The 25,800-nt window shown below is 35.3% G+C and overlaps 1 protein-coding gene across 2 annotated transcripts in view; it reads left to right on the top strand.

The window, feature by feature from the left end:
- Positions 1 to 23,087, top strand: part of CAPZA2 (capping actin protein of muscle Z-line subunit alpha 2) — a 35,971-nt gene extending 12,884 nt beyond the window's left edge. The window contains exons 2-10 of one of the 2 annotated variants that reach the window (XM_085307091.1): positions 3,390 to 3,453; positions 5,466 to 5,517; positions 6,185 to 6,248; positions 6,765 to 6,971; positions 8,693 to 8,772; positions 11,889 to 11,967; positions 15,387 to 15,458; positions 18,330 to 18,392; positions 19,420 to 23,087. In XM_085307091.1, the coding sequence (XP_085163217.1) occupies positions 3,390 to 3,453; positions 5,466 to 5,517; positions 6,185 to 6,248; positions 6,765 to 6,971; positions 8,693 to 8,772; positions 11,889 to 11,967; positions 15,387 to 15,458; positions 18,330 to 18,392; positions 19,420 to 19,560 (822 nt within the window). In that variant the 3' untranslated portion in view covers positions 19,561 to 23,087. Of the gene's footprint in view, positions 1 to 3,389; positions 3,454 to 5,465; positions 5,518 to 6,184; positions 6,249 to 6,764; positions 6,972 to 8,692; positions 8,773 to 11,888; positions 11,968 to 15,386; positions 15,459 to 18,329; positions 18,393 to 18,947; positions 18,981 to 19,419 lie in introns of those variants that run through there. The other variant, XM_085307090.1, reaches the window with a different exon arrangement.
- Positions 23,088 to 25,800: the final 2,713 nt, after the last annotated feature.

The following is a 25,800-nucleotide window of genomic DNA, read 5'->3' as shown; positions in this document are numbered from 1 at the left end:
TTTTTTTTTTTTTTTTTTGAGGGGGAGAAAGTAGGGTAGTAAGTTCAGAAACTCATGGTATTTTCTCAGTCTTGGTGTTTGAGTCCTTTTGAAAGGAATACTCAGATGTAACCTGATTTTCTTTCCTCTCTCTTTTTTTTTTTTAACTGAGACACACCAAGTTTTTGTACTGTGTAGAGAATGTGCAGTACTCTTGAATGAAAAGGTTTTGTCTTTTAGACTTCTAAAGTGCTATCTTGTTTCTCTTTAACTTGTTCAAAACAATTGTTCTAATCAACTTTTAAGTCTCACTCAGTATATTAAATGACCAGTGTTGGTTTCAATTATAATGTACCTGATTGAAATGCTTTCTTTAAATGTTTTTCAGCAAAAATGTCAACTGAGCTGATGGCTTGTTGCTGCCAACAGGGGGAGATCTTTGGCTCGTTGAGGCTCATGAAGGCTTATGCTTTTATACTTCAGTATTAGTCTAGTTTTGGAAAACAGGGAAACCTCCTTTAGAGTATTTTTTACATTGTTCCTTCTGAGATACTTATGCAAAAATTCAGTGGCAATAAAGAAGCCATAAGTAGTTTTCAGTTCATATTTCTTCAGTGAAGATCCTGGATTTGATTTTTATATATGGACTTCTTGTATGTGTGATTTTTGCCAAATATGGTTTTTCAGATAATTTGATTTAACTACTGAGAAAAATAAGTTAAACAGGCTTCATAAAGCCAGTTAACAAAATGTAAAAAGCATCTTCGCCAACAATCTTTTAAGTTCTGAAGGCATGTTAGTTTTGGCAATTATGAATATACTTTACGCTTATCTGAAATCTTCAGTAAAGATTTGTGTGATTGTGCATATCTATCCTTTTAAAATTGATATCAAAGGTGAATTATTCCGAAAAAAAAATCTTATTGAGGAGTTTAATTTACCAGTAAAACATTAATTAAAAACAATGTTTCAGTCAGTCTGTCCTGAGGAAACATCTATTGCTATTGAATTCTTCTGAGTGAGTATTACTCATACTATAGCCAATCTGACCAGTAGGAATGAAAATAGTTCTTAGTGATACCTGAAAAAGAAGTAAATCAATTTTACATTACCAGAACAGTTGAAAATGAAGTATTGTTCAAGTGATAATACAGGCTTTATATCTCACCTTATAAATCTTAGCAGTTTAAAATACACTGACATTTAAAGTGCAAGTTCAGTATCCAAATTCTGCTTAATTTCAAAAGGCCTCTACTTAGCTGCTTCCTAGCCAAGAGCTGATGGACATTTTACTTTAAAACTCAAAATGTTTCTGTAGGTCTTGCTTCTCTGCACCCCCAAAGCTAACCCTGCTGAGGCTGGGTTAAGCAGTGTAGTCTGCATTCTGAGGTCAAGTCAAAGCCTAGAAACTTTGTTTCTTCGTCTTAATTTTGAGGACAGAGCTGGGACAGTCCAGTGGTCGTTTTGAAAGCCCTCCTGAGTATCTGCTCATGATTGTGAAGGCCGGGGCTGCAGTCTGATCCCAGACTCCTTTAACTGGTTATTTGATAAAATGTCCTGGCAAGAGTGTCTCTACCTACATGAGGCTTCTCCTGCATGGATGCCCTAATAGTAGGTTAGCTATTCCTTGTCTTTTGGATTGGTGAACATTGAGCTACTTTGAGTGTCCCGGCTTCAGCAGGAGAGACGTGGARTGTGTTCTCGCTTGGGAAAAGTGCATAGACTGCTTGTTGGGTAATTCTCTAGCTAACACAAATGAGTTTAAACTCCTTCAGATCAAGGAGGCAGTCCAGATCATGCCTCCTGCTTATCTGGGCAAGTGCTCCAGTAAGTTGCCATAAAAAATAACATACTTCTACCTTCTCTGTCTCCGTTTTCAGAAAAGAGTAAGCCTGGTGGCATTTATCTGTGTAATGCGATTTTGTGTTTACATGCAAAGAGGAGTTCTAGTTTAGGTATCTGGACTGCAGACAGATTTTGTCTGCTATTCAAAATGTAGCATTTAATCTAGAAAGAAAGTTAGAACTTGACAGCACTTCTGTTTCCGTTAGGTAGCTCTGAGTGGCTTTATGCTGACTTCTTGTGAGCAGGAAGATGCGAGACTAGTCATCTGGRATCTCACTGACGTTTGAATTCTGCTAATAGGGCAGCTAAGCTCTCTTGAGACAGGCTAAGCTTCAGCCTTCTTTCCTGGAGACAGTTGCCTGAAACTTGGGCCTTGCAATGCATAAACTGACCCTCTCAGTTTTTTTATTCTGTAGAAACATAAATAAAGGTGTTAGAACTGTGATACAGGGAAATACAGTTCAGTAGTATTTGAATAGCTACCTTATATCAAGGATGCTGGAGAGCCTTGAATTTCTCCTCAGCTTAGATAACTGTAAAGTGTTGAGAATAGTAACTTCTGTCAGTTTGAGTTTAAAGTTAGGAAAACAGTGTCTTTTTTATACTTGGAGCTTTTATACTGTTAAGAGGAAAAGAAGAATGAATGAAATTAAGTCTGCTGAGTGACATTCCACAAGTAAGGTGATAGTTGAAATGTTTTAAGGCTACTTTGCATCAAAACGTGGCTTTCAGTTCCTTTTGTGAGCATACGTGGCTGTGCAGTGAACCAGTTTGGGGAACTGATCTGATAAGAGAAAAATAACCTTTCTAATTTGGCTCACTGTGCAACTGTGTAAGTGTTGGTGCTGGCACAAGGAGGGAGAAAGCCAGGGCAGGTGCAGCTACTTTTAATGTCAGTGCTAGCTTATGCTCTGTCATATGTTCATGAAGTTAGAGCTGAAGACAGTTGGTCAAGGACTTGCATTAAATTAACTCTCAGATTTTTCAGGCCTTTACCTTCTCGTACTGCGCTATTAGGAGGTCTTAGTAGATACTGGTGAAATTACATGCTTTAATGTCTCCACAAGTATTTTAAACCTTCTTTAATCTATGAATTACTGTGCAGCCGCAGACCTTTTAGAAAGTTAGAGCCATAGGATGTGTTGTAAAATCCCAAAGAAGCTTTGAAGTTTGGACATTTCTTGGTCATAGTTTTTGACTCTCTTAGAATCAGTTTGTGGATTCCCAGGCATACATGGGCTAAAAGTTGAAATATACTGTGAACTTGTTGATCCTATTTGTCACATGAATCTTTTTCTCTTTGCCAGTAATACAAAAYGTAAGAGTGATGCAGTTCCTCTTTCCACTTCCATCTCATACAGTGTCCTCTATCTTGTTTGAAGAGGTAAAACTTGATGTTCTGTGCTTCTAATGAAGACAGACTAGTTGAACAATGTGAATAAATATTTGAAAAAATGGGATTTGTGCAATGCATTATCTGGACATTAAAGCTATGTAAAGCATGGTTGATTTGAATAGGAATAAATGCAAGTRTATGCAACTACATAATTATTTTTATATTTAAGGTGCGTATAGCAGCAAAATTCATAATTCATGCTCCTCCTGGGGAATTCAATGAGGTATTCAATGGTGAGTATCCAGCTGCTCTGTCCATGCGTTTAAGACATACCCAAAATTGTGTTGAAAATGTTGCTTGCTTACTTCCCTGCATTTCATGCAGCTTATTTTTAGCAACTTATTTGCTTTAAAAGCTATGCAGTTCTGGTTTTGTAGCTTAGCATAATGATCTTTGCGTTTAAATTCTGAGCTGCCTTGTGAATGCAAGAGTAGAAAAATACTGCTTTTCTTAGTAATTTGAGGGTGAGCTTTCTTCTGTTTTTAATTGGTCATGAATTAACAGTTTGATTTAGGAGATGTATGTACTCTTTTCCCAACCTTTGGTAGACAGAATTATATCTTACAAGTAAAATTAAATTAACTGAAAATAATTCTTTTTTTAAAGGGAATATCATTACAACTATTTAACCTTGAATATACATAGGACTAATGCTTAAAGTAGCTGTGGGCATTTTATTTGAATATTAATTCTCTCCAAACAATTTTAACTATTAGATTCTGATATTCTGGGCAAGATATTGGCCATACTACATACTACATGTGTGTGAGTGTGTATATATATTTTTGTGTGTGTGTGTGTGTGTGTGTATATACATATATATATATATATATAAAAATATATGTATAAGTTAATTTCAAGTTTTATTACAGCTTCTCTCAGTACTTTTTTCTGAACTTTATTTAAGAGCTTCTTTTCTTTAGTTTGTCATATTTGTCTGACACCAAGATACATAGGGTAAAAGGACATACGTTCTGATTCTACTGATCTCTTGAGGAAATAAGTTTAGTGTACTCATTGTAGAGAGTGGGAGGCTGGAGAGAGCTTGAAAATTTTTAAAAATCTAATATGCCTAGAAGTAGTCTGTTCTTCAATTAAACTGTGACCAGCTGATTATTATTTAAGCTTAGTTTGTGATGCATTTGTGAAAAGAACCATTGGTGAGCAGCTCATTAACCCAGTTCTATGAAAGTTAAGATAAATTCTTATAGCAGTACTGATAAAGTCCTCAAGCTCATTCATAATTGAAACAGTAATGTGTTATAGGCCAAGCAGTTGTAGCTAATGAACATTTGATCATAAATGTCCAACTGAAACCTACTTGTTGGAGTGTTCTAAATATTAAAAGTATTTAATTCAGATTAAAAGCATTTTTTTTCCAAAGAGAAAGCTTTAAACTTACTGCTCAAATTTTTGAGGTTTTTGAATATAGAAAAATACTTCAAATATATCCCATATATATTGATACATATATTTAACTTCTATTATTTGGAAGTCTTCAGAAGAGTTAGAAATGTCATAGCCAGATCTATCAGTCCTTTAACTCTGATCTTCAGAAGTTGAGCATTTTAAATTCATATTTGTAGGTGAATAGGAATTTTTCCTCTCTCCTGCACCTTTTATTTCTTATGTGTAGTTCTGTTAAATCATAAGGTGGTTGTTATTAAAATAGTGGCTAGTAAATAATAAATATGTAAATAATTTACTGCCTAGCAAATATGAAGACATTTTGAGGATAGTCTTGACTTTATTCTACATTTATGTGTTTCTTATATTGTGCTCTGACTAGTAAGTGTCATCAGGAAACGAGAACAAAAATAGTAGCTAAGAAAATTAAGTACAACACATACTGCAACATTACAGCTGTCAAAATATCGCAACCATTACAGTCAATATCATGTGCTTTTTGAGCAATTTATATCTTTAAAGTGATCTTATTTGAATTTTGTGCTCTTTTCATTTATAACTTTTCTTAACAAACAGTTTGATGGATTCCTGGAGCTGTCACAAAACCTATAAGGTTTGGCTTATATCTGCTTACCAGATTGCATTTTTAAGGGATCCATTTCTGTACTCCTCATTAAGTCATAATTATGAAGTATGAAGCTATAGGTTTCCTATCAAGTAAACCCGTACAGATGTGGTTGGGGAGAGGCGGGTAGGGAGGGGATTGGTTGTTTGTTAATGTGGCTGAATTAYTTGTATGAGCTAACTCTACTTTTATGTTGTAAATACCTCCTTCCAGATGTTCGGTTGCTGCTTAATAATGACAATCTTCTCAGGGAAGGAGCAGCCCAGTAAGTACATAAAAGAAAAATGTCTTTCACTAAGACTTCTGCTGCAAGTAAGTGATTTGCTTAAAAAGATGTGTGATTGGCAAGTAAAATTCAGTTATGTGCATTGTCAGTCTTTTAATCAAGGAGAAATTCTTGGCAAAAGGGAAATACAGTAACCTTGTGATTAGGGCAACTGAATTGGAAGTGGGAGACCTGAGTTTTGGAACTGTTTTCTACCTTTTTGGATCTGGTTTTCTATTGTTTGGTACATGTTATAGGCCCTGGACATTGACATCTGTAAAGATGCTGCTTCCTTACACTCTATTTCTTACGTCAGAACATTAAGCCTACTGCATTTTCTACCAAAATTAATTTTATCTGTAAGAATGGAGATGACTAGCTTAGCAAGTTGGATCCCTTGTAGAATTCAGGTTTTCTATGTTCTTCCACTTTTCTGTGGGTTACTCTAAAGCTTGGATGTCTGTTTGTCAGGTTACTTTTGAAGTGAATCTTAGTTGGAATCTGTAATATGAGCACTGAATGAACCAAGGTGGTTGCAAGATTAAGAGGCTTGCTAGATAATTAAACACTGATATTATTTTTTTGAGAAATCACTGCCTAGGTTTCACAGCAATTAAGAAAAAAGATGTTGCTTGATGCATGTTTTTTGKTTTTTTCCCTCTTGTAGTGCATTTGCACAGTACAACCTGGACCAGTTTACTCCAGTAAAAATTGACGGTTATGATGAACAGGTATGAATATAATGAAATACTTGTAATATTCCTTAGGTTGTTAAAGATGTTCTGATATTTAAACATGTATCTTGGCAAGAAAATGAGAGGATACACATCTTCACTGCTAAAGTGTAGAGATTATGGCCATCAAATGGTACCAATTTCATAAATTAATTATTTAGAGTGCCTAAGTAGCTTTAAATTTTGTTCTGCAGTGTTGTCCTGAAATCTGTTGGACCTGATACAGAACTATATATGCTGTTTCCTCTGTCTTTAGTACTGAAAGACATGTATTAAATGTCTTAAATTAATTATGTATTAAATTTTTGTTCGCAGCAAGAGGGTAGGATTGGGGATTTTTCTGACATGTCAGCCTCCTCTGTTTTTTTTATGTACAGACTTTGTTTAAAATGAGTCTTTGGTTGGATATGAGTAATTTCAGTCAAATGTAGAATATAATTATATTTGATGGGGTATTTTTTTTTCTTTGTTATTGAATACTTAAGTATTGATAACTAAAATTTTGTAATACAGGTTTTGATAACAGAACATGGTGATTTGGGAAATGGAAAATTTTTGGATCCCAAGAACAAGATTTCCTTCAAATTTGATCACTTAAGAAAGGAGGCTACTGATCCTAGGCCCCATGAAGTTGAAAATGCCATAGAGTCCTGGAGAAATTCAGTTGAGACAGCAATGAAAGCATATGTTAAAGAACACTATCCAAATGGTGTCTGCACGGTAAGTACTAAAATATATAATCACTGTAATATTAATATAGCATAGACTAAAAGAGAACTGTGTTCCCAGATATGACTCTCACTGGTGTTACCACCTTTTATTGTGCTTTTCTGTTCTTCAAGGGAAGTTAAAATTTGCTCTTCAGTTGCTACCAGCGCAGTTGTGTTCTTTTCGAGTATATTGCAAGACTGTAGCATTTCCAAATCTCTGTCGTCTTATAACAGAAAAGTCACTTAGTTTGTTAATATACTTGTAGTCTTATGCATTAGAGCTGTTTTTAAGAGCAATGCCAGTGTTGCTACTGGGGGTATTTTAAATGCCATTGGTGAAGACTAGGCTCTTGACTTGAGGAACTTGCCATTTTAAAATCTGATTTGTCTAATCTTTCTTTGACTGTCATGAACATCTACAATGTAATTCCTAATACCAAGCAGATGAATATATTACATAATTTCACTTGATTGTACATTCTTCCTTGTGGATAAGAAAAGACATTGCTGTATCACTGAGTCATAAAATGTAAGCAATTTTGCAACAAGAATTTCCTATGGATGTAGTTTCTACAGATAAAAATTTAAACTAGAATTCTAATTTGTACTGAATCAGGAAGATACAGTCAGTTTCAACTCTAAAGAATTAGTCCAGTCAAGAGTTTATACAGGGAAATTAGAGAAAGCTTTAGAAGTTTAATACTTTAGCTATTACCAGTAAGTGGTTTCTACAGGTTATGTTTTAGTCCAGTCACAGTGAAGACTTAAACAAAAATTCTTCAGTTGAGAGGTAAATTTTTTAAGCATTAAGACTTAAACTACTGAAGGTTGATCCCATCAACTCTGGCCCCATGGCTGATTACTTTARAAATTCTTAAGAAAAAAATGCCTGTCTCAGTTTGCTTTACCGACAAAACTGTCAGTAAAGCAAACTGTTCAATAAATAGGAAATGTAGTAGAGAAAAAGCATCTTATTCTTACCACCAGGATCAGTGGGTTCTGATGGCAGCTTAAAATAAAACCTATGACTGTGGATCAAAATAGTACCTTTATGTGCTTTTATGAGCCCTATGACTACTTAAAGTTCAGCAGACTGATCTAATGATAGCTGCCCTGTTCTTTGCATTAACCTGACAGAAAACAAAGCTACTAAAGAAGTGAATACTTATCTGCTGAGTTAACAATCTGGATTGGTGTCCTGTGCAGTCATATGTGTGCCAGAGCTTCTGTAAAGGAAAACAGATTGCACGTTCAGTTGAGTTCACTTTTAGTATTACTTAGTTTTGGAGGGCAAAACAGAACAAAGGACCAAACCCACCTTTTTATCATCTTTTCACTGGTCTGTAAAGGTGTATATCACCAGTTAAATGCAGAATAGCTAGTATTTGAAATCCATCTGGWAATAAATATTGTCATAGCAGTCATTGTTATGTATTTAAATTTCCTAGTTGCAGAAAAATGTGAGTTCACAGTACAAAAAATTCAGATTGTTAATATAATTTGGCCAAGACTGTTGTATTTGAGATTTTCAAATCTTAAATTTTTCTGCTTTGTAACATACACTTTCTTGTTTAATATATTGATTGTTATGTAAGAATCATAGTGGTTATAAAATTAAATCTTGCTGTTTATTACATATTGGAACTATAATAGGACTGGATATCTCTAAGCAGTTTAAGCAAGACATACTGAAACTTATACTTTGCTCTCTTTTTTTAATTTTTAACTAAGGTATATGGTAAAACAATTGATGGACAGCAGACCATTATTGCATGCATAGAGAGCCATCAGTTCCAAGCAAAAAATTTTTGGTAAGTTTCTGTGTTGATGCAAGTACAGCAAAATGAGTAACTATGCTATTGCCATTACACTCATAATTTTTAGCTCAGAGGAGGACATGCACGTCTTGCATGTGACTTTCAATATTTTCCTCCAAAACTATGTAGAGAACTCTTTCTTTTTAGGAAGCAAAACAACAAATTGCACAAATTCTGTTCTGCAGAGCTTAGGTACGCTTCCGCAAAATTTTCCAACTTTACTTTCCAATACATGTTTCTTATAGCTCTTCATTGAATATTGCTCCAGTCAGTCAACAGTATTCTTGAAGCACTATGCTGGTTTTGTTATGTACCATGAYGAGACAAAAAAATGTATATTTTGTAGTCTGTATTGTTTTGTGATGTTGTATGTGCAGTTGTCTGTATCTGTAAAAAAGCTGTTTTTGTTGATTCATTGCTTTGGCCACACAGTAAGTCTGGAGGTTGTTGCCTTGCTTATTTTTCAAGCTGGTCATGGAAACATTCTCTTGCGTAGTTTTGAGAGTATTCTGGATTAATTTGGGTAACCAGTGCAGAAGTGAAGTCTGCTACAGAACTTTATCTCGGTATTCTCAATATCCATAGGTTTGTGGGTTTTTCTTTCTTTCTTTTTTTTTTTTTTTTTGCCTTTTAATTCCTTGGGCCGTGGCTATTCTTAGGGTGATTTCTTAGCTCGCTTCTCTAGTGCTATAATTTGAGTAAGTCAGTATTTTCACATAAAAGTGCTTCAGTGTAGGAGAAGTGAAAAGGGAGAGTGAGGAACTAGGGAAGAGGAAAGAGGAAAGATAAAGCGGAATAAACGCATCTTCTAAATGCTTATGAGGAAAGCTAGCTAGTGGCTAGTTTTGTTTCCCTCTTCCACTGCCAGGAAAGTGCAAAGTGGTCAAATAAAAATCTGTTTCTGTCTAATAAGAAACGCTTGGAGGAGGGGAAAAAAAGAGAAGCCAGGGGCTTTGTTCTAGTCAAAGCCTAGAACGTATATTTCAAAGCTTCTATCCAAGTTGGAGCAGGGCCTAAGGTACTTCCAAATGAAATTACAGGTACTATGAAGAGAACTTCCTATGTGGCTCTTCCAGTATCACACTGGCACCAATACCTGTTCCTGTGTTCCCTAATGCAGTACTTTATGCTTGGCAAAGTTCCACTGTGAATGACAAGGTGAAAACAGCATGYTCTAGTTTGGATGCTTTAGAGAAAGAAAATGACCTAAAGATTATAATTTACTCAGAGTCCTACAGTAAATTATAATTTTGTACTAGATAGTACAAAATTGGTAGTTGTAGTGAGCCAAACCTTTAAGAACTTGATCTCCTACACTTGGTTGCAGTTTTCCCCTATCTGGAGTGAACTTTGGATAGTTCTTTTGGGAAACTGGCTGGAGTTAAGGTAACTTCATGTATTAATTCTCTTCAAGAAAGATATCCTTAAATATGGCAGTATTAGAATTGGGTTATCTGAAGAAATATTTTAGGTTTTATTTTTGTTTTATTTGCTATTCTGCATGAGCTTGATGTTATATTTGGTAATCTCATGGGTCACAAATGAAAGTGCAAAACTGTTTTCTAATCGGAAAGGTGAATATTACATATAGATACTTTTACTGCCACTTGTCTGCTTCAGTGAAATGCTTTGTCTACAAACCATTTCGTAAGCTTTTATTTTAATTTGCACAGTTCATAAATATATTTTAGATTTTATATTAAAGAGGAGGAGCAGATATGCAACAAACTTTGATAGATGGAAATCTGAAGTTCTTGAGAGTACTCTCTTAAAGTTATGGTCAGACATCTATGGGTAAATATTGACCATGTTTCTAAAAGTCTTTCAAGGGGTGAGTCCAAAATCTAACTCTCATTCTTAGCAAGATACGCATTAATAAATGCATATCATAGTTGCGGCTGGGGGAAATTAATTCAAAATTGATCAGGCTCCTTAATTATTCAGCGCTATGCCAGCCCAGTCCACAGCCTGTATTCTCAAGGTGTTCTGGCTTTCTAGGCATTTGGAAGGCTGGCAGGCTACCATGAAAGTAAGTATGTTGGATGATTTAAAAAAAAGCATTACACGTCCAAGAAAAATACAGCRGTTGTAAATGAAGCAATGATGTATTCTGCTTAACTTAGAGCATTTCATACAGAAGTATCCCAGTGAAATTGAGCATATATATTCATGTGTGCATGTGTGTATGTGTATGTATTTATTTATATAAAATGTCAAAGTAGATTCATTAGTATCTGGTAATGTTAAAGTCCTTGTCTCTCCCCAAGTTGGTTGCTCTTGAATCTACATCTAAAATTCTAGTAGAGCTAGACTTTACAGTATGTCAAAACTTTCTTTCCTTTAAATGTAAAGAAGAAATTGAGATACAGCCACAGTGTAATCTTAATATAGCTCTAATACAACCACCTAACCCACTAACTTAACTAAATCAAAAATGTCTAGTTTACAAGAAAGAAATCAGGTGAAACTACAGTCTCCCTATACTGTAAGGCAAATGTTTGAAACTCCCCTTAAAAAATTTGGCAATACTGAATTTGTTTCTGTTGGAAGGAAATAGTTCCTATTCTGGAAAAGAAATGCCTGAAGAGCTGAAAGTCTTAATAACAGTTCAGTATTGCAGAAAGTCTTGCTATTTTAATGCTTTTTTTGTAAGTCTTTTGCAGCCTGATGTTTTTTATTTAAGTGTGACTTTGACTGACTCAGCAGGACATCCAGGTTCTAGAAACAAAATATTGATTATATATGCCAAATTAAAGAAGAAGAAAGCAATGGAATCCTTGGATATTTTTAGACGCTAAGTCCTATTGTTAAAAGGTTCTTACTTATAAATTTCTTTGGTCCTCATCCAAAAGGAAGGATAAATATTCCAAAAAGTTGTTGTCTTCTTGACTGTCTGTGGGGCTGAATGTTTATTACAGTTTGAAAGATTCTGTGCATGTAGCTGAATTGGATATTTCATTCTCTGTCTTACATTGTCTATTTCTTTTCTTTTCTTTTTTCTTTTTTTTTTTTCTCTGAACCAGTAGGGTGAAAACAAACCCTCAAAATTGAACATTTTATTCAAAAATGGTTTTCTTTGCCTCATTTTCATCTGTTTTCCTTTTTTAAAGGAACGGCCGTTGGAGGTCAGAATGGAAGTTTACAATCACTCCTTCAACCACTCAGGTGGCTGGCATCTTGAAAATTCAGGTATAATCCTAAATYTTATCTTGATCAGTAAGTCAGTAAGATTTTCAGTTATTATCAAGGGAGTTTCAGGCCAGTGTGTTAAATACTTTAGGAGAATTTTAAGTCCCCACAAAAGCAAAGTAGAGAGAACTATTTAGTGTGTTTTGCCACTTAATTGTATGTAGACCTAATACTTTCAAAATAAGTGTTTACCATAATGATTCTGAAGACCTTGGCTTGGCCCACTTTCAGTTTCCTGTATATGAGCCAATAGGAAATGGGATTCTCAGATGCACAAACTTCTTTTGAGGATAGATATTTCCTGAGATAGGGCTATTGCTTTTTTCTTTTTAAGTGATAGTGAGTCTTTTGCACAGTATCCATCCTGCTGCTCAGAAAGGTGAGAACCTTTGGTTTCAGTTATTCCATTGTCTGAAACTTTGGAACCCAAATTGCTTTAGTCGGATCTTGCGCTTCCTATTAGCTTTAGGGCATTCAGGAGGGAGATACTGTCCATATAGGAATGCAAAAATCTTGACCAAAGAAAGCCTGACTGTCATTGTGGGAAGCAGCAGGACTGGACTTCCTAGATCAGTTCCCTGGAACGTATACGTGTTTTGCATGAGTTTATTAAAACAGTCTTGGGATCAATCAGCTTTCAGCATTGTATTCTTTCAGAAGAGTGCGTTACCTACCAGGCATAGTGTCAAGTCCTTTTTCCTGGTCTTTTTGTGGCCCAGTGGGTTTTATTTACTGCTCAGTGACTCAATTTCAAAAGGAAGATATTGTGGACTGTTTTTCAAGCCATAGCCAGAGACTTAGGATGTTCTAGGGTGTGGTAACAGTGTTCAGATCAACATAAGCTGGGGGCCTGAATCTGATTTCCTATTCTGGAGCAAATTGTGTAGCAACTGGAATGATACTCCAAATATGAACAGCCCATGTTATGTTGTCAGATCAAGGTGGTCTTAGCAACATACTGAGCAATTTTCAGGCTTCTCAAAAGACTTACCCACAGCGTGGACTTTTGATTAAATGTCTAGGAATTTTCAGAACAAGAAAGCAGATGTCCACCTCATTCTGGGAAACCTCAGCCCAGTAGCCTAGAAAGACGACTGAATAGAGGATRTGGTCGGATTTTAATCTGCATCTTAGTTTGGACACTGCCTGATTTTTATATCCCAAGTCTGTGTTTTGGGAAGTGATGGAAAGTTTGAATGTTTTTTTGGTTTGATTTTTTTGTTTTTTTTAATCTGGTATCTGAAGTCCTAGTGTAGCCAATAAAATGTTGAACTCAGCTGGATACTTGTAGATATTGTGTGCCACTTCTGCAATGTATATAGAAATGTTTCTCTCCCTTCTCCTTTTCCCTTTCACCTCTTCCCCCCTCCCCCCTGAAAAAAAAGAGATGGTTTAATTTTTTTTAAAGATCAAAAACATCTGGAATATGAGCTCACCACCGTGTTAGCAATATTTCAGAATGATTTTCGTGTCATTAACTTGCTTTCTCTGTAGTTCCAAGAGAAGCCAGAATTAACTTTTCCCAGAACAATGCTTTTTAAGGGCTGCTACATGGAGAATCTTTTTGGTAACGGTAAAGCCATTGCCCTATTTCTAGTAAGACCTTTTCCGAATATTTTATTGAGGAAAATTCCAGTATCACCTGCTGTCTCCAGTACTCTTGGGGACATTTGCACCGCCTCTTTCTTTTTTCCTAATCTGTTCATAAACTGTAATAAGGAAGATTCTCAACTGTCTTGATCTCTTCCAGTGTTTAATTTTGTCTTGCRTTTATACATAAGAAAAAACTGTGCAACAGCAGAGTCTTCTACTAAAAGTTAAGTCCCTGTGATGCTAAACTGTGCATGGAAAACAACTGATAGGTATAATGGCTAAGAAGTTTTATCTGTTGGATAATTTTATTGTCATCCCTCCTTAATTAGCCTTTCCCAAGAGGTTCTGTTAATAAACATCATCCTTCTTGTGGTCTTCTAAACCCAGACCTAGCATGCAGAAGGATGTCAGTGTGAGGAACTTGTGTACAGAACAGTATACARGTACACTCCTTATATTTTCTTATAAGGAGTAATACATCCCAGAATTAGATTTGACTTTTCATCCCTGTTGAACTTTTAGGCCTGAGTATGTTCACTAAGAATGTGACTCAGTCAAACAGATGAGATATTTGTGCTGATGTTGGCTTTAGAGCATAAGGCAAGTTTGGGCTCTCTGCAGTGGATTCTGATGGAATTGGAGGGGGGCTGAGTGCTACTATTTCCTTGGGAGGTCTCAAAGCTTTGTATTGCGTAAGCACTTCTTACCTCAGAGGAGTTGGTTTTAAAAGGGCTGGCAGAAGTTTTACCCAGTAATGTTGGATAACTTAAAAAGAAGCCAGTTTTATGATTAGAATGATGCCATTTGAAAAGCAAGTATTGGCAATAGCAAAACTATRAAGTTGGATGTAGAAAGTCTTTGTTAGTTACAGCCATCTTATTCAGTGTGCCACGTTTTCTCTATTTTATTGTGCATAAAATTGAGGATTTCTTGCACGTTTCCTAGTCACAGTGTGTATGAAATGATAGTATTGCATAGTATTGACCAAATTTAAAATATTTTGCTCAGACACATAGACTGGTGTGTTGACTTAAATGTTTTATGCTTTTGACAATCCTGAACATGTTAAACCCTGATTTGAAGACGTCTGTTTAAATGTCAATAAGTTGTGTAACTCTTCTGTATCAGTTATGGTGAATGATTWTGTATAATTCTTATTATATGCTTTTAAGGTCATTACTCCAATGCATAGAAACTGTCATGTTTTCAAATCATTCACTCCTTCCCAAATAACTATAAAGGTACTAAAACTGGCTTGCGTGGAGTTTTACCAGTCTCCTTCTCCTGCAAAATAAGTGAGGAAGCTGTGCAGTATGCATAACATTTCAAGAGTTTGTGAATTTTGTTCTGCTTTTATATCTAACCTTGGCAAACTTTATCTAGGCAAAGGAGCTCATCTGCACAAATACTGGCTTTTGATATGTGCCATATCTAATAGAAGGAAATATGAAAACCGGCAGATCTAGAAATGGAAGCCTAATGTTGCATTGTCCCTAGCAAACAGTTTGGGTGAAGCAGAAAACAGAACTTCACAGCATTCTGAGGTCTTTCCAAAACTGTTCACCTACTAGATCAAGAATTTTTAGTTATGTCACATATATAGTAGCAGATGTGCTGCTACTTAATCACAAACTGAACTTCTTTGAGAGGATACTTACAGCATATCAATATGGAAATGTATCTGCAGTAGCTGCTTCACAATACCCCCTCAAAAATATTTAAATATTATGCATATGTTTAAATATTATTTTTCATTTTCTTACATGTTGTTATTTTGTGAAAGGTAACATGTTTTCTGGTTTGTCTGATTTTTTTTTTTTTTATAGGTTCACTATTATGAAGATGGTAATGTTCAGCTAGTGAGCCATAAAGACATACAGGATTCTCTAACGGTGTCTGTAAGTAAGCTTTAGAGACCTTACTGTGTATGTTGAAATGACTTTTTAATTTTGAAAGAGAAATAAAGCGGAAAAAAAACTTAAATTTTGGGAGAAGTTTGCTCTTCATGAATGGAAACTAATGTTTTTATTTACACATAATATTTATTAGTATTTACTGCTCTTAACTAACATGTAGTTACTGAAGGAAAAAGATGCCTAAAGCACTTGAAAATTAATTTAATGTAGGCTTGCATGTGGCTTGTATAAGTTAGATTAACTTTATTGTAAAGTTTTAATTAGCTTGCTTTCAGCACTTCTGTTGTATGTAAACTTCAGTCTACAAAGTGACCTGTAGAGTTATATTTTTGAATAGGAAGATAGTTTGAGTTATAATAACCCATTTAAGTAGTACAGGTCTAGGAGATAGCCTTTAGCACTCCTCTGGGAGAAGGCCAGTATGCTAAAAATAGTAAACAAATGCTGCCAGTTGAGAAGCAATAGTGAGTATTCTCTCTTCCTCTCCTTTCTATCTGTAGCTAGTGCTGTCAGCTTCTTGCCTTTATCGACACAAAGAGCCCTTTCAGAGATGCTTCAGCTTGAGAAGCATAACACACTTTAAATTTAAGGCTTATTTTTTTTTTTCCCCCAGTCTCTTTCCAGAAGGGATATTACAGTTATGAGGAATAGACAGAAGAAACAAAATTTATTTGGAAATAATAACACATGCATCCTTTAAAAGTAGATAATGTTGCAACATGAGCAGCTAGTTATTACTTTCGAACTAATATTCCTTGTGCTTACTGGAGATTGTATTTATAAACAGCAAAATTTCCTCTTGGAAATATTACTTTAGTAAAACTTAAGCCAGTGAGGTAAAACTGGCAAAGGGAAATTTAGAGTAAACTGTGGAAGTATTTTCATGATCATGACTAGTAATGACTAATTTTCCTCAAAAGCCCAGTTCATCAATAAAAAACATTGTTCATTAATATAAAGCAAGGCTTGTTGCCTTTTCAGTTGCAGTAGCAGCATAAGGAATGGAGGGGGATGTGGTGCCAAGTGATAACACTTCTGGAGCTGTAGACATAAAATTACTTCTGACCCCTAAGCAGAGGAATCTGTTTAGTCTTCCATTCAACTAACAGTTGATTGATAGGAAATTATGTGGGCAGAAGTTCTCCTTTTAGTAGCTCTTGCTTCATTTTTATATTGGAAGTAACTAAATTGCAGGACAGGATKAAGTTAAGTGGAAGAACAATGAGTAGAAAAACACCTTTTACTTTAGTTTCTGTCTATCTCCTGATGCAACAAAAGCAAGTATGTTGCTGCTTACCAATTTTTAGCCTTCGATTTGAGCTTTGTAGAAGGCAAAGGTAGTACAGGCTTTTATATCACGCAGAAGGAATGGTAGATTAAAATGAGCCCTCAAAACTTGTAGTCTTTTTTGACAGGAAACATAGCAGTTTTCTATCAGCAGTAAGCGTATAACTGACATAAACAACTGAAGAGTTCTCTTGTTGATACAGATATGAGTACTTGTAGTGAAGATTATTTTCTTATCCATGATTTCCCTCTTAAACCAAATGGGAACTCTTATCCCAGAGTTCCTACTTTCATTAGCAGAGCATTTGAAATCATTGTCTCAGTTTTCTGAAAGGTCAAACCCTTTCATTCCAAAACCCACTTACACTTGGTCTGCACCTCCTACTCCTGCTGTTTAGGAGCACTCTCACAGCTTCTAGGTGCAGTTTGACAGAAGCTTTAAATCAATTTAAGTTGAAACTACCATAGTCTTCCCACAGTCATTTAATCCAGTCTCTTTTCTTGCATTTACATTAGCATTTCATCATTGACAGTGATTAAGCTGAAAAGTAATTTTATAGGCACAAGGGACCATGTGGGAACAGAATGGTCCTAACTTGCAGCAGGTTCTGGAGAAGCACACTTTTAGGAATGTCTCCAACACCCTGGGAAAAGTTTTGAAATTTATGTCACCTATCTTGTTTCTTGACACCTCTTTCAAGCTAACTTGTCTACAGATTGACTGAGGGGGTCTCTGTTTTTGTTTTATTTGTTTGTTTGTTTTTGTTTTTAAAAAAGCAACAAATAAACAAACCACACACTTGCAAACTTAAAGATGAGACCTCAAGCCAAGMCCTCGTTCATCTATCATGGATTTTGAAATTCAGGTGTATTTCACCCTTGTTTTTGCAAGACATACTTGTAGATATTTTTAGGAGACCAGGAATATAAGCTGAGGTTTGCTGTCTCAACTCAATTGCCTGACGCAAAACTTTCAGTTGAACAAATGTTTTTTGTTTGTATGCTTTGGTTAACTGATGTCCTTGAAGTTTTCCTGCATTTGTAGTGAAGATTTGATGTTGATAATATTAGCATCTATACTTTGCATGTTTTTAGAGATTTACATGTGTAGTGTGATACTTCCAACCACTATTCTGTTCATATGACTTTTAATTAAACAAACCACAGTATTTTTAATCAAGCTATTTTAAAGAGCTGCCTGGTAATCTTTGTTTCTTGCAGTTGGACTGTTTTGGGATATAATATAACTTACCACCATGAATAAATCATGTAAAGCTTGCTTCATGTAAATAAACCAATACTTCTTTCTACTTAGTAGATCTGCTTTCTCATAATTTTAGTTTGTACTCTGAAGCAGCGCAACACTGAAGTGTAATTTAGGTGTAACACCAAAGTATGTGGCATGTGTATTTTGGAAGTTCAACTGTTCTTAGCCTTTAAATGGTCATGTGTTCTCATGGAGTCTAGCTGACATCTTTTATAGTTATAGGGAAAAAGCATGAGTCAGTTGGTCTTCATAGAATCATGCTGTACATCAGACTTAAATCAAATGCTTTCTTTTTCTAGAACGAAGCCCAGACAGCAAAGGAATTTATAAAAATCGTAGAAGCTGCAGAAAATGAGTATCAGGTAGGTTGGAAACAAGTTTATACCTTTACTCATATGTAAGAGAATACTATATACTTAACCAAAGCTAGTATTCTGTAATTAGCTAGCTTAATTTATTGAAGTAGGAAATACAGCTTTTTATTGAAGGGGGGGACGGGGGGAACCACAACCTTTTCACTCAGACTAGTCACTTCAGTTTATGCTTCTGAAATTTATATTAAGATAATGTAGTTCTTTACAAATACAGATTACATGTTGCTGTTAATTGTATCCTTCTCCAAACCTCCTGGTGATTGCACTCACTCACTTACTTACCTTTACATTAGAAGGCATCTTTTGAGAGCAGAAAGTACATTTCTGCAGTGCCTAGTGTGATTGAGTATCGGTGTTTCTGATCTCTTTAAGTTTTATTACATTTCTTAAGTGGAATTTTTACCTAAATTCTGTTCAGAGGATACTGTAAAACAGTTTTGTTAAATATGACTAAGCATTATCCATTTCAATTACTCATTTTAAAATTAGAAAAGTATAACTATTCTAGGTATGCTCTGTAAAAGTGGCTTTATATTCACATAGGGCATAAACATATGGTAAGTTTCAGACATAATACTTTGTTCTGTCAGTTTAAAAAAAAMCTGTTCTTTAACAAAAACTTACTCAGTAAGCATCACATACATTATGTTTATGTTTGTGCTATGTTTCGGACTGTCYACCATCCCCACAGAAAAAAAACAGTGAAAGACTTTGGTGTATGAGCTAACTCTGACCAGCATGTATTCATGTTGCTGATTAACCACACCATCATTTGCTGAAACATCTAGCTTAGAGCCAAGTGTATTGGATCTGTCTTACTGTAACTTTCTTCACATGGTTTCAACCTAGATCTAATAGCTCACCTTCATAAATGATGATGTTAATTTAGCATATTTTTAATAAACCTGTTCAAGAGGTATCAAACCCCTCAAAATCACTTAAATTTTTATATAACATGCTAGTTCTGCTCTTCATGTGTCTTTTTGTTTTGTATGACTTTACTTGTGTTTAACAGACTGCTATCAGTGAGAATTATCAGACTATGTCGGACACTACTTTCAAGGCCTTACGTCGACAATTGCCAGTTACCCGCACCAAGATTGACTGGAACAAGATCCTTAGCTATAAGATTGGAAAAGAGATGCAGAACGCTTAAAGTGAACGTTGCATGACTGGATCATTTTAGTGTCCTTGTTAACAAATAAAAATTATTACAAAAAGTATTTGGAACTGTCGAATCACCCAGTCAGCATGGGCTTTTGCCATTGAAAATCACTGTAAGTAGTTTGGTTAGAGCACAAAGCTTAGCTAATTGACCTTTTTTTTTCCYTTTTTCTTTCTTTTCGGAGGGTTGCAACTTCAGTATAGCTGAATACCTTCCTTTACAGTTTCTGTTGTACCTTTATTTTTTTATAATGAAGAGACCATGCCTTTAGTTTTCAATTACAAGTTAAGAACAGTTTGAAAAATATTTTTGCATACAATACCCCTTTCTCTTGCTTTCATGTGAAATGGACAACTTCCAAAATTTGCTGGATTCCTACAAGAGATCATTAGTGTGCATTGCTAGGTCAAGCTCACCTTGGAGTTAGCCATAGATGCTGTTGAATTCATCTATCTTTTCATTGTATGTAAAACTGGGGAAAGCATTTTCTATATTGTTTAAACCTGAATACTTATTTAGCTAGCTCCGTGTTAACTAAACTTTTTTTTTTTTTAAAAAAAAAAAAAAGAATTAAGAAAGGCCAAGGTCTAATGCTGTTTTAAGATTTTGAAATTAAATAAAAGTACTTATTTCAGAAATGCATTCAATATTTTGTTCCTGACAATTACTTAAATGAACTCAGACTCCATCTTCCCTTGAGTTTTTTTTATCATAAAGCCACAAATGTATTATAACAAGGCATATTGTAATATATATATAATCCTGTACTCTTACCATGTCTGTCAATTTATTTTTTTCTTGGATTGAAATGTACTAAAATTCAATGTGACATTAAAATGCAAATTTTCTATTTATTTGAGTATCAGATCGCTTCCTGATAAAGCCTATTTTGTGGTGTTTATATATATTTTTTTGAAATGCTACTTAAAGCAGGCATAAACTTTTGGCCTGTTGGCTATAATTGCATATTCTCGGTGTTTGGAGATTGTAGTATCATCATCCACTATTTCCATCTATATTTAAGAAATATCTGCATATGGAAGTCTACTTAAAATTTGTAGCTTATAGCTTCATATTGGCAACAAGGAATGGAAGAAACTACAAGACTTGAAACAAATTTGTCTGGAGAATACTTTCCCTGTCTRATGCATCTGATATTGAAAATAGACTTCAAGTTTTTAAGAGCACAGACAAAATCCTGTATGCATATAACTTTTAATTGAATGAAAACATACTTTAAAATGTGCTACCTAATGATATGCCCATGACGGTAAATTAGAGAGCTTTTTTGTATTGAGAAGATAGGTGTTTATGCAGACTCCTAAAATAGTGAAGCTGACACACAGGGTTTGCATATCTTTGTTTACACCATGAGCCAATTAATCGCCTTTAATTGTAATTAAAGCACAGCAAGAGAAAGAATCTAGACTTGACTGAGCTAAAAAAAATGTACACACAAGTAGTATACTGTTTAAATTTTAATAGCAATACCCCTATACTGTGTTCTTCAGTGCTTTTGTATAAAGGAGTATAGAATTAACTGAAGTTCTTTAAATTGCTGTTACTTACAGTACTAAGCAGTATAGTAAAAGAGTGGCCTTTGTTCTGCCGCCTTCTTCCTGGAGAGTTGCCCTCTTAATTGTCTTCCTATATCAGCTATTGTACCATGTTATTTTTGTCATTTAAAAGAAAGCTTCTAAAAGCTATATATAAAGCTAACAACAGATCCTGAGTCACTGTCTAGTTAATCTATCTTTATTAAGATCTAAATTACAAACTTTGTAACAGTGTTTTTTTCAGCATATTTAAGAACAAGCTAAAAAATAAGAGACAGCGAATTGGACAGTTATGAGAATTGTTGATGTACAGCAATGRTGCAAATAACTGTTCTAGTTGTTAGAATATTGCCTATGACCGCAGTCAGCACTGACTAAAAGTCAGAATGCTATTTTTCTTACCTAAAACAACAGAAAGATAATTTTAAATATATTCCTAATAAAGAGGTATTTTTACCACAAAGAGCTCTATTGCTGTGTTTCCCTCTCTGTTCATTCAGTCCCTGGATAGTATAGCTCCTTATCTTCAAAGAATAGCATCCTACAGGCTCAGTTCTGTCAGTAGGGTGATATATATAATTTGTATTGCTAATGGTTTTTCCTGTTGTGTTAATTTTTAGTCTGTGAGCTAGTTCTACACCTTGAACATCAGATTTATTAAGTTACAGCTTCAATAATGCAACTTACAAGTAAATCAAGTATTCTGTTACCTCTTCTAAATGGCGTATTATATCAAATTTGGTTGACCTAAGTTTATCAATTGAGTCACATGGTAAACTTGGAGTTCTCAATTTCTCTCAAACTTTCTGGATGTTGCTTGTACTACTTTTATTTCTGCCCCTATCCTYTCCAAAGTGGAGAGCTTCAGAGCTTGTTTAGTAGGCTTTAGGGTATTTTGTGTAGGTAAAGCACTTTCTCTGAGAAGTTTTGCTGTGGCAAGTGTCTGAATGTGAATTAATATTTATTATATTCTATTTTAAAATATAAAGACAAACTTTGTATTGTGGAATGTTGATGTACTAGACATTATAACTTGTAATATGGACTTGTAAAAAGCTTGCGTGTATGAAATGTATTGCATCTTATGCATCTCAGTGCCCCTTTTTTACTAGGTAATTTTTAACTGATATGCAAGTAAATAATCTCTGAACATCTGGAACAGGAGTTATTCTACCTCCAGTACAAACTTTAAGACAGCATAACTCCTGTTCCAGCTTCTGTTCTCAAGTTCTCCTGAGCAGCCCGCCCCCTTTTTTTTCTATGTCTGTCTTAAAGTTTGTACTGGAGGTAGAATAAGATCTAATACTGTAATTTTGTTTACCTGACTGCTTCTTGCACTCTAAATACCGTAAGCAGTGCTTCCTGCTGATTCAGTCAGCAGCACTGAAATCATAGTTCATTAGTAAGTGGTTATTCAGCCTAGAGTTGGATCTTTTGTATCAGATTAAATATCATAATATATGTCTTCTCTTTAGGGGAGAACTCCAGCTGAATCTACACCAGTGTTGTAGTTTTTGCAGTTCTGGAGTAAATCCTTCTCTCATCCCTACTTACCATACATTGGTTTGGCTCACAGAGCAGTTTTTGGTGCACTTGAGTTCATTTCCTTTTGGAGAACTGGAAACTGCTCTGGGTGTGCACTAGATGTGCTCCAGCTCTTAATGACAACATGGATCCATAGCAATGTTTAGTCCTTCAGACAGCTTGAAAGCCACTATTKTTGAGGATGGCTGGAAGACTGGACTAAATCTAGCCTTCAACAAATTTCAAAAATGCATATAGAGTAGGTATGGAGTTTGAACATCAACTGCTTTGTTCTGTGGATTCACACCCATTGTACTGAATTAATTGCTGATACAGACATAGCTTCTGCCACATTAATTTACTGGAAAGACTGAAACTGTTCTTCCTCTGGTGCAACTGTAAATTAGGTTTAGATTAAACTTAGACTTTGTTCATAAACATGAAGTGTCAGTTTTTGTGTGATAGTGTCAATTCTATAATCCATCTGAACTTTTCTGTGAGAAGGAAGAAATTTGCTTCCAATTAAAACACACACATATCACAATTTAATCTTGTGGCTAAGGGATAGGAACTGTGAGAGCCATCCATGCTTTTTTCCTCCTGCTTCCAAAAAAAAATCTTTTTTTCTTTTTAGTAATATTTTCCTCAGCTACTGTTATTGTTTTAGTTGTAACTGGAATTGCTCAGCACATTTTGATGCATGTCCAAGAAAGGATAGAAGCAATAGTATTTGCCTTAAAGGATATATTCAGTGAACAAGGTTTTATTTTCCATCTTGCCTTCCAAATCAACAAGAAATGTGCAGATGCAGATCAGTTAAGGGTTTTTATTCCTCATAGGTACAGAGGAGCATGCAGGACACTTGCCTGAATAGCTCTAGTTTGGAATATCTTCACAAAGAAACATTTTATGTATCTTCTAGCTTATGGGACTGTAAATGTTTTTGCAAAAGTAGTTCTTGAGTTTTGTGGTGCTTGGGGTGGGGAATGTAATTATGACTTTTGCTAAATATTATTTAAGCTTTGTATTTAAATTGTTTTTTTTTTTTTAATGCTAAGTGTATATGGAGTACAATTACTGCAGAAATCAGTGAAAGAACTTAGAATCCTTTTTTAAAAATAAGTAGTTTCTCAGTATGTAACTCGAAGTTTGAGCTACTTTTCAGGAATGCTTAAGTATGATAATGTAAAGGCTGAGCTATGGCTTTGGCACAACAGCGTGAACAGCAAGAGAAGCAGTGTTGTGGGGAGGAGGACAGTCACAGGAACGTATAACCCCTCTTTGCAAGTGAAAGTTCCTCAAAGGGATTATTAGTTACTGTTTGGTAGGCGACAATCTKCTAAGAAAAAAGTTATCTCACGTGGTACATCTGGAATTGAGGCTACTTTCCTCTAACGTAGAGAAAAGAGTTAAAGTCCCATCAGGTAGAAGCACTCTGTCTCTCTGGAATAATTGCTCTTATATAATGGGCTAAAAGGAGACTACTCTATCTTCTCTTTCACAAATAAAGTTATGCAGTTAACTAAAAAAATCACAACTACAAGCTTTCAAGTGGAGGAAAAATTTCTAAATTTCATCATTTTAGGATGTAATGAATCTTAACTGTGAGGGGGGAGGGTTGTGGGTTTGTGAGGTTTTGGRGGTTGGTTGGTTTGTTTGTTTACTTTTTCAGGCGATGGAGCGGAGTTCACCTCCTTGAGCAGACTCCCCCTTTCTTAGGTGCTGGGTTGTGGTGTGTTTTGTCGCAGCATGGTGCTGCAGAAGCCAGCTGCCTAAAGGGATGTGCCTGATTCTAGATCTGCTCAAACGCTTCCTGCACTATTGAGGTGCCGGAAGGGCCAGTCATGCAGCTAGGGGCCCAAATACAGTCTTTGGATCTGGGATGCCATCATAGTGCTTTTTCCCAGGTATGGCAATGTATCTAGTTAGAAGAAATGAGTAGCCAGATAGTAAAAAGTACAAGAATGTGATCTATTATTACTTTCCTAAAGAAGGAAAAGTGCCAAGTGTTTCCACTTAAGTCTCCTGTTGCAGCCTGGAAAGTGAGAGTCTGACACTGTAGCCCTGAGGAAATGGATCAATTCACTTAAAAACAAGGTTGTATTTGAAAAGTGCAGCTCTTCTGATGGAGTCTGGCAGAGCACTTGAAATGGGATGTATCTGGCTCGCAGCATTTGGGAGCTAGGCCCTCTACTATCTGTCTGTACAGCAACTTTCCTGGGTATTTCTGCTGTTCTTGGACCTGTGCCTTGCAAAGGGCAAGGGCAAAAGTTTTGCTCAAGGTATTCTTTCTGTTTTTTCACAGTCCATCTTAATCCAATCAAAATTTCTGAAAATAGTGCCCCACGTACCTCTGTGTACTTCTGTGTTGCCCTGGTACCTGTTTTTTTTTCCTCTCTGTTGGTCTAAAACTGTGCATTGGTTTCCATATGACTTGAAAACTGGAGGAGGAGGCTTGGAAAAGAAATAAACTAACTACAAAATAAGTATTCAAAAGATAAACAGACAAAACATTTTTTAGTTTTGCTGTGACAATTAAATCTGTGACACAGATTACTATTGGTATAAGCAACTGAAGTTGAAATCTCCTGAGCTTCCAAGAGCCATTACCGGTTTTAAACTAACTAGCAGGGAGAAAATTCTGCTTCCTTCTTTCCTCTTACAAGATGTTGCGTTGTTAAATGAGCTTTCAGATGATGTAACATTAGGAAACTTTACAGTTCTTTCACTTCATTGTAAAAATATGAGCTTGAGGTAGCTGAAGTATAGTTGGCCAAAAAGCAGCTAGGAACACAGGCTCTCAAATTCAGATACTTGATTGGAAGAACTCAGAATAGGTTGATGAAAAATCTCAAAATCCTTGAATAGAAAGCAAAAGTTTTGGGGTTTGGGGTTTTTTTTGTTTTTGTTTTTTGTTTTTTGCTTTTAGTTTTTTCTTCCACAGTGTGACGCGATCAGCTGCATCTCAACCAGTGTTGATAGAACAGAGAAAAAAGCTGGCCGTGGCTGAAATTTTTTCTCCTGCCAAGCCTCTTTAGGACTTCAGTATCTTTATTATTAAATAGATATTAAGAAATTTATATCTTCCATGCTGCATATGAAGGCCTTGATACTTTAGGCATACAGAATAAGTTGTTCCCATTTTATTTGC

Source organism: Rhea americana, unplaced genomic scaffold (assembly GCF_003343005.1).
Source record: "Rhea americana isolate MKP2758 unplaced genomic scaffold, rheAme1 scaffold_252, whole genome shotgun sequence".
NCBI lineage: Eukaryota > Metazoa > Chordata > Aves > Rheiformes > Rheidae > Rhea > Rhea americana.
The sequence above is the reverse complement of the archived record's forward strand: the minus strand, read 5'-3'. Positions and strand labels throughout refer to the sequence as shown.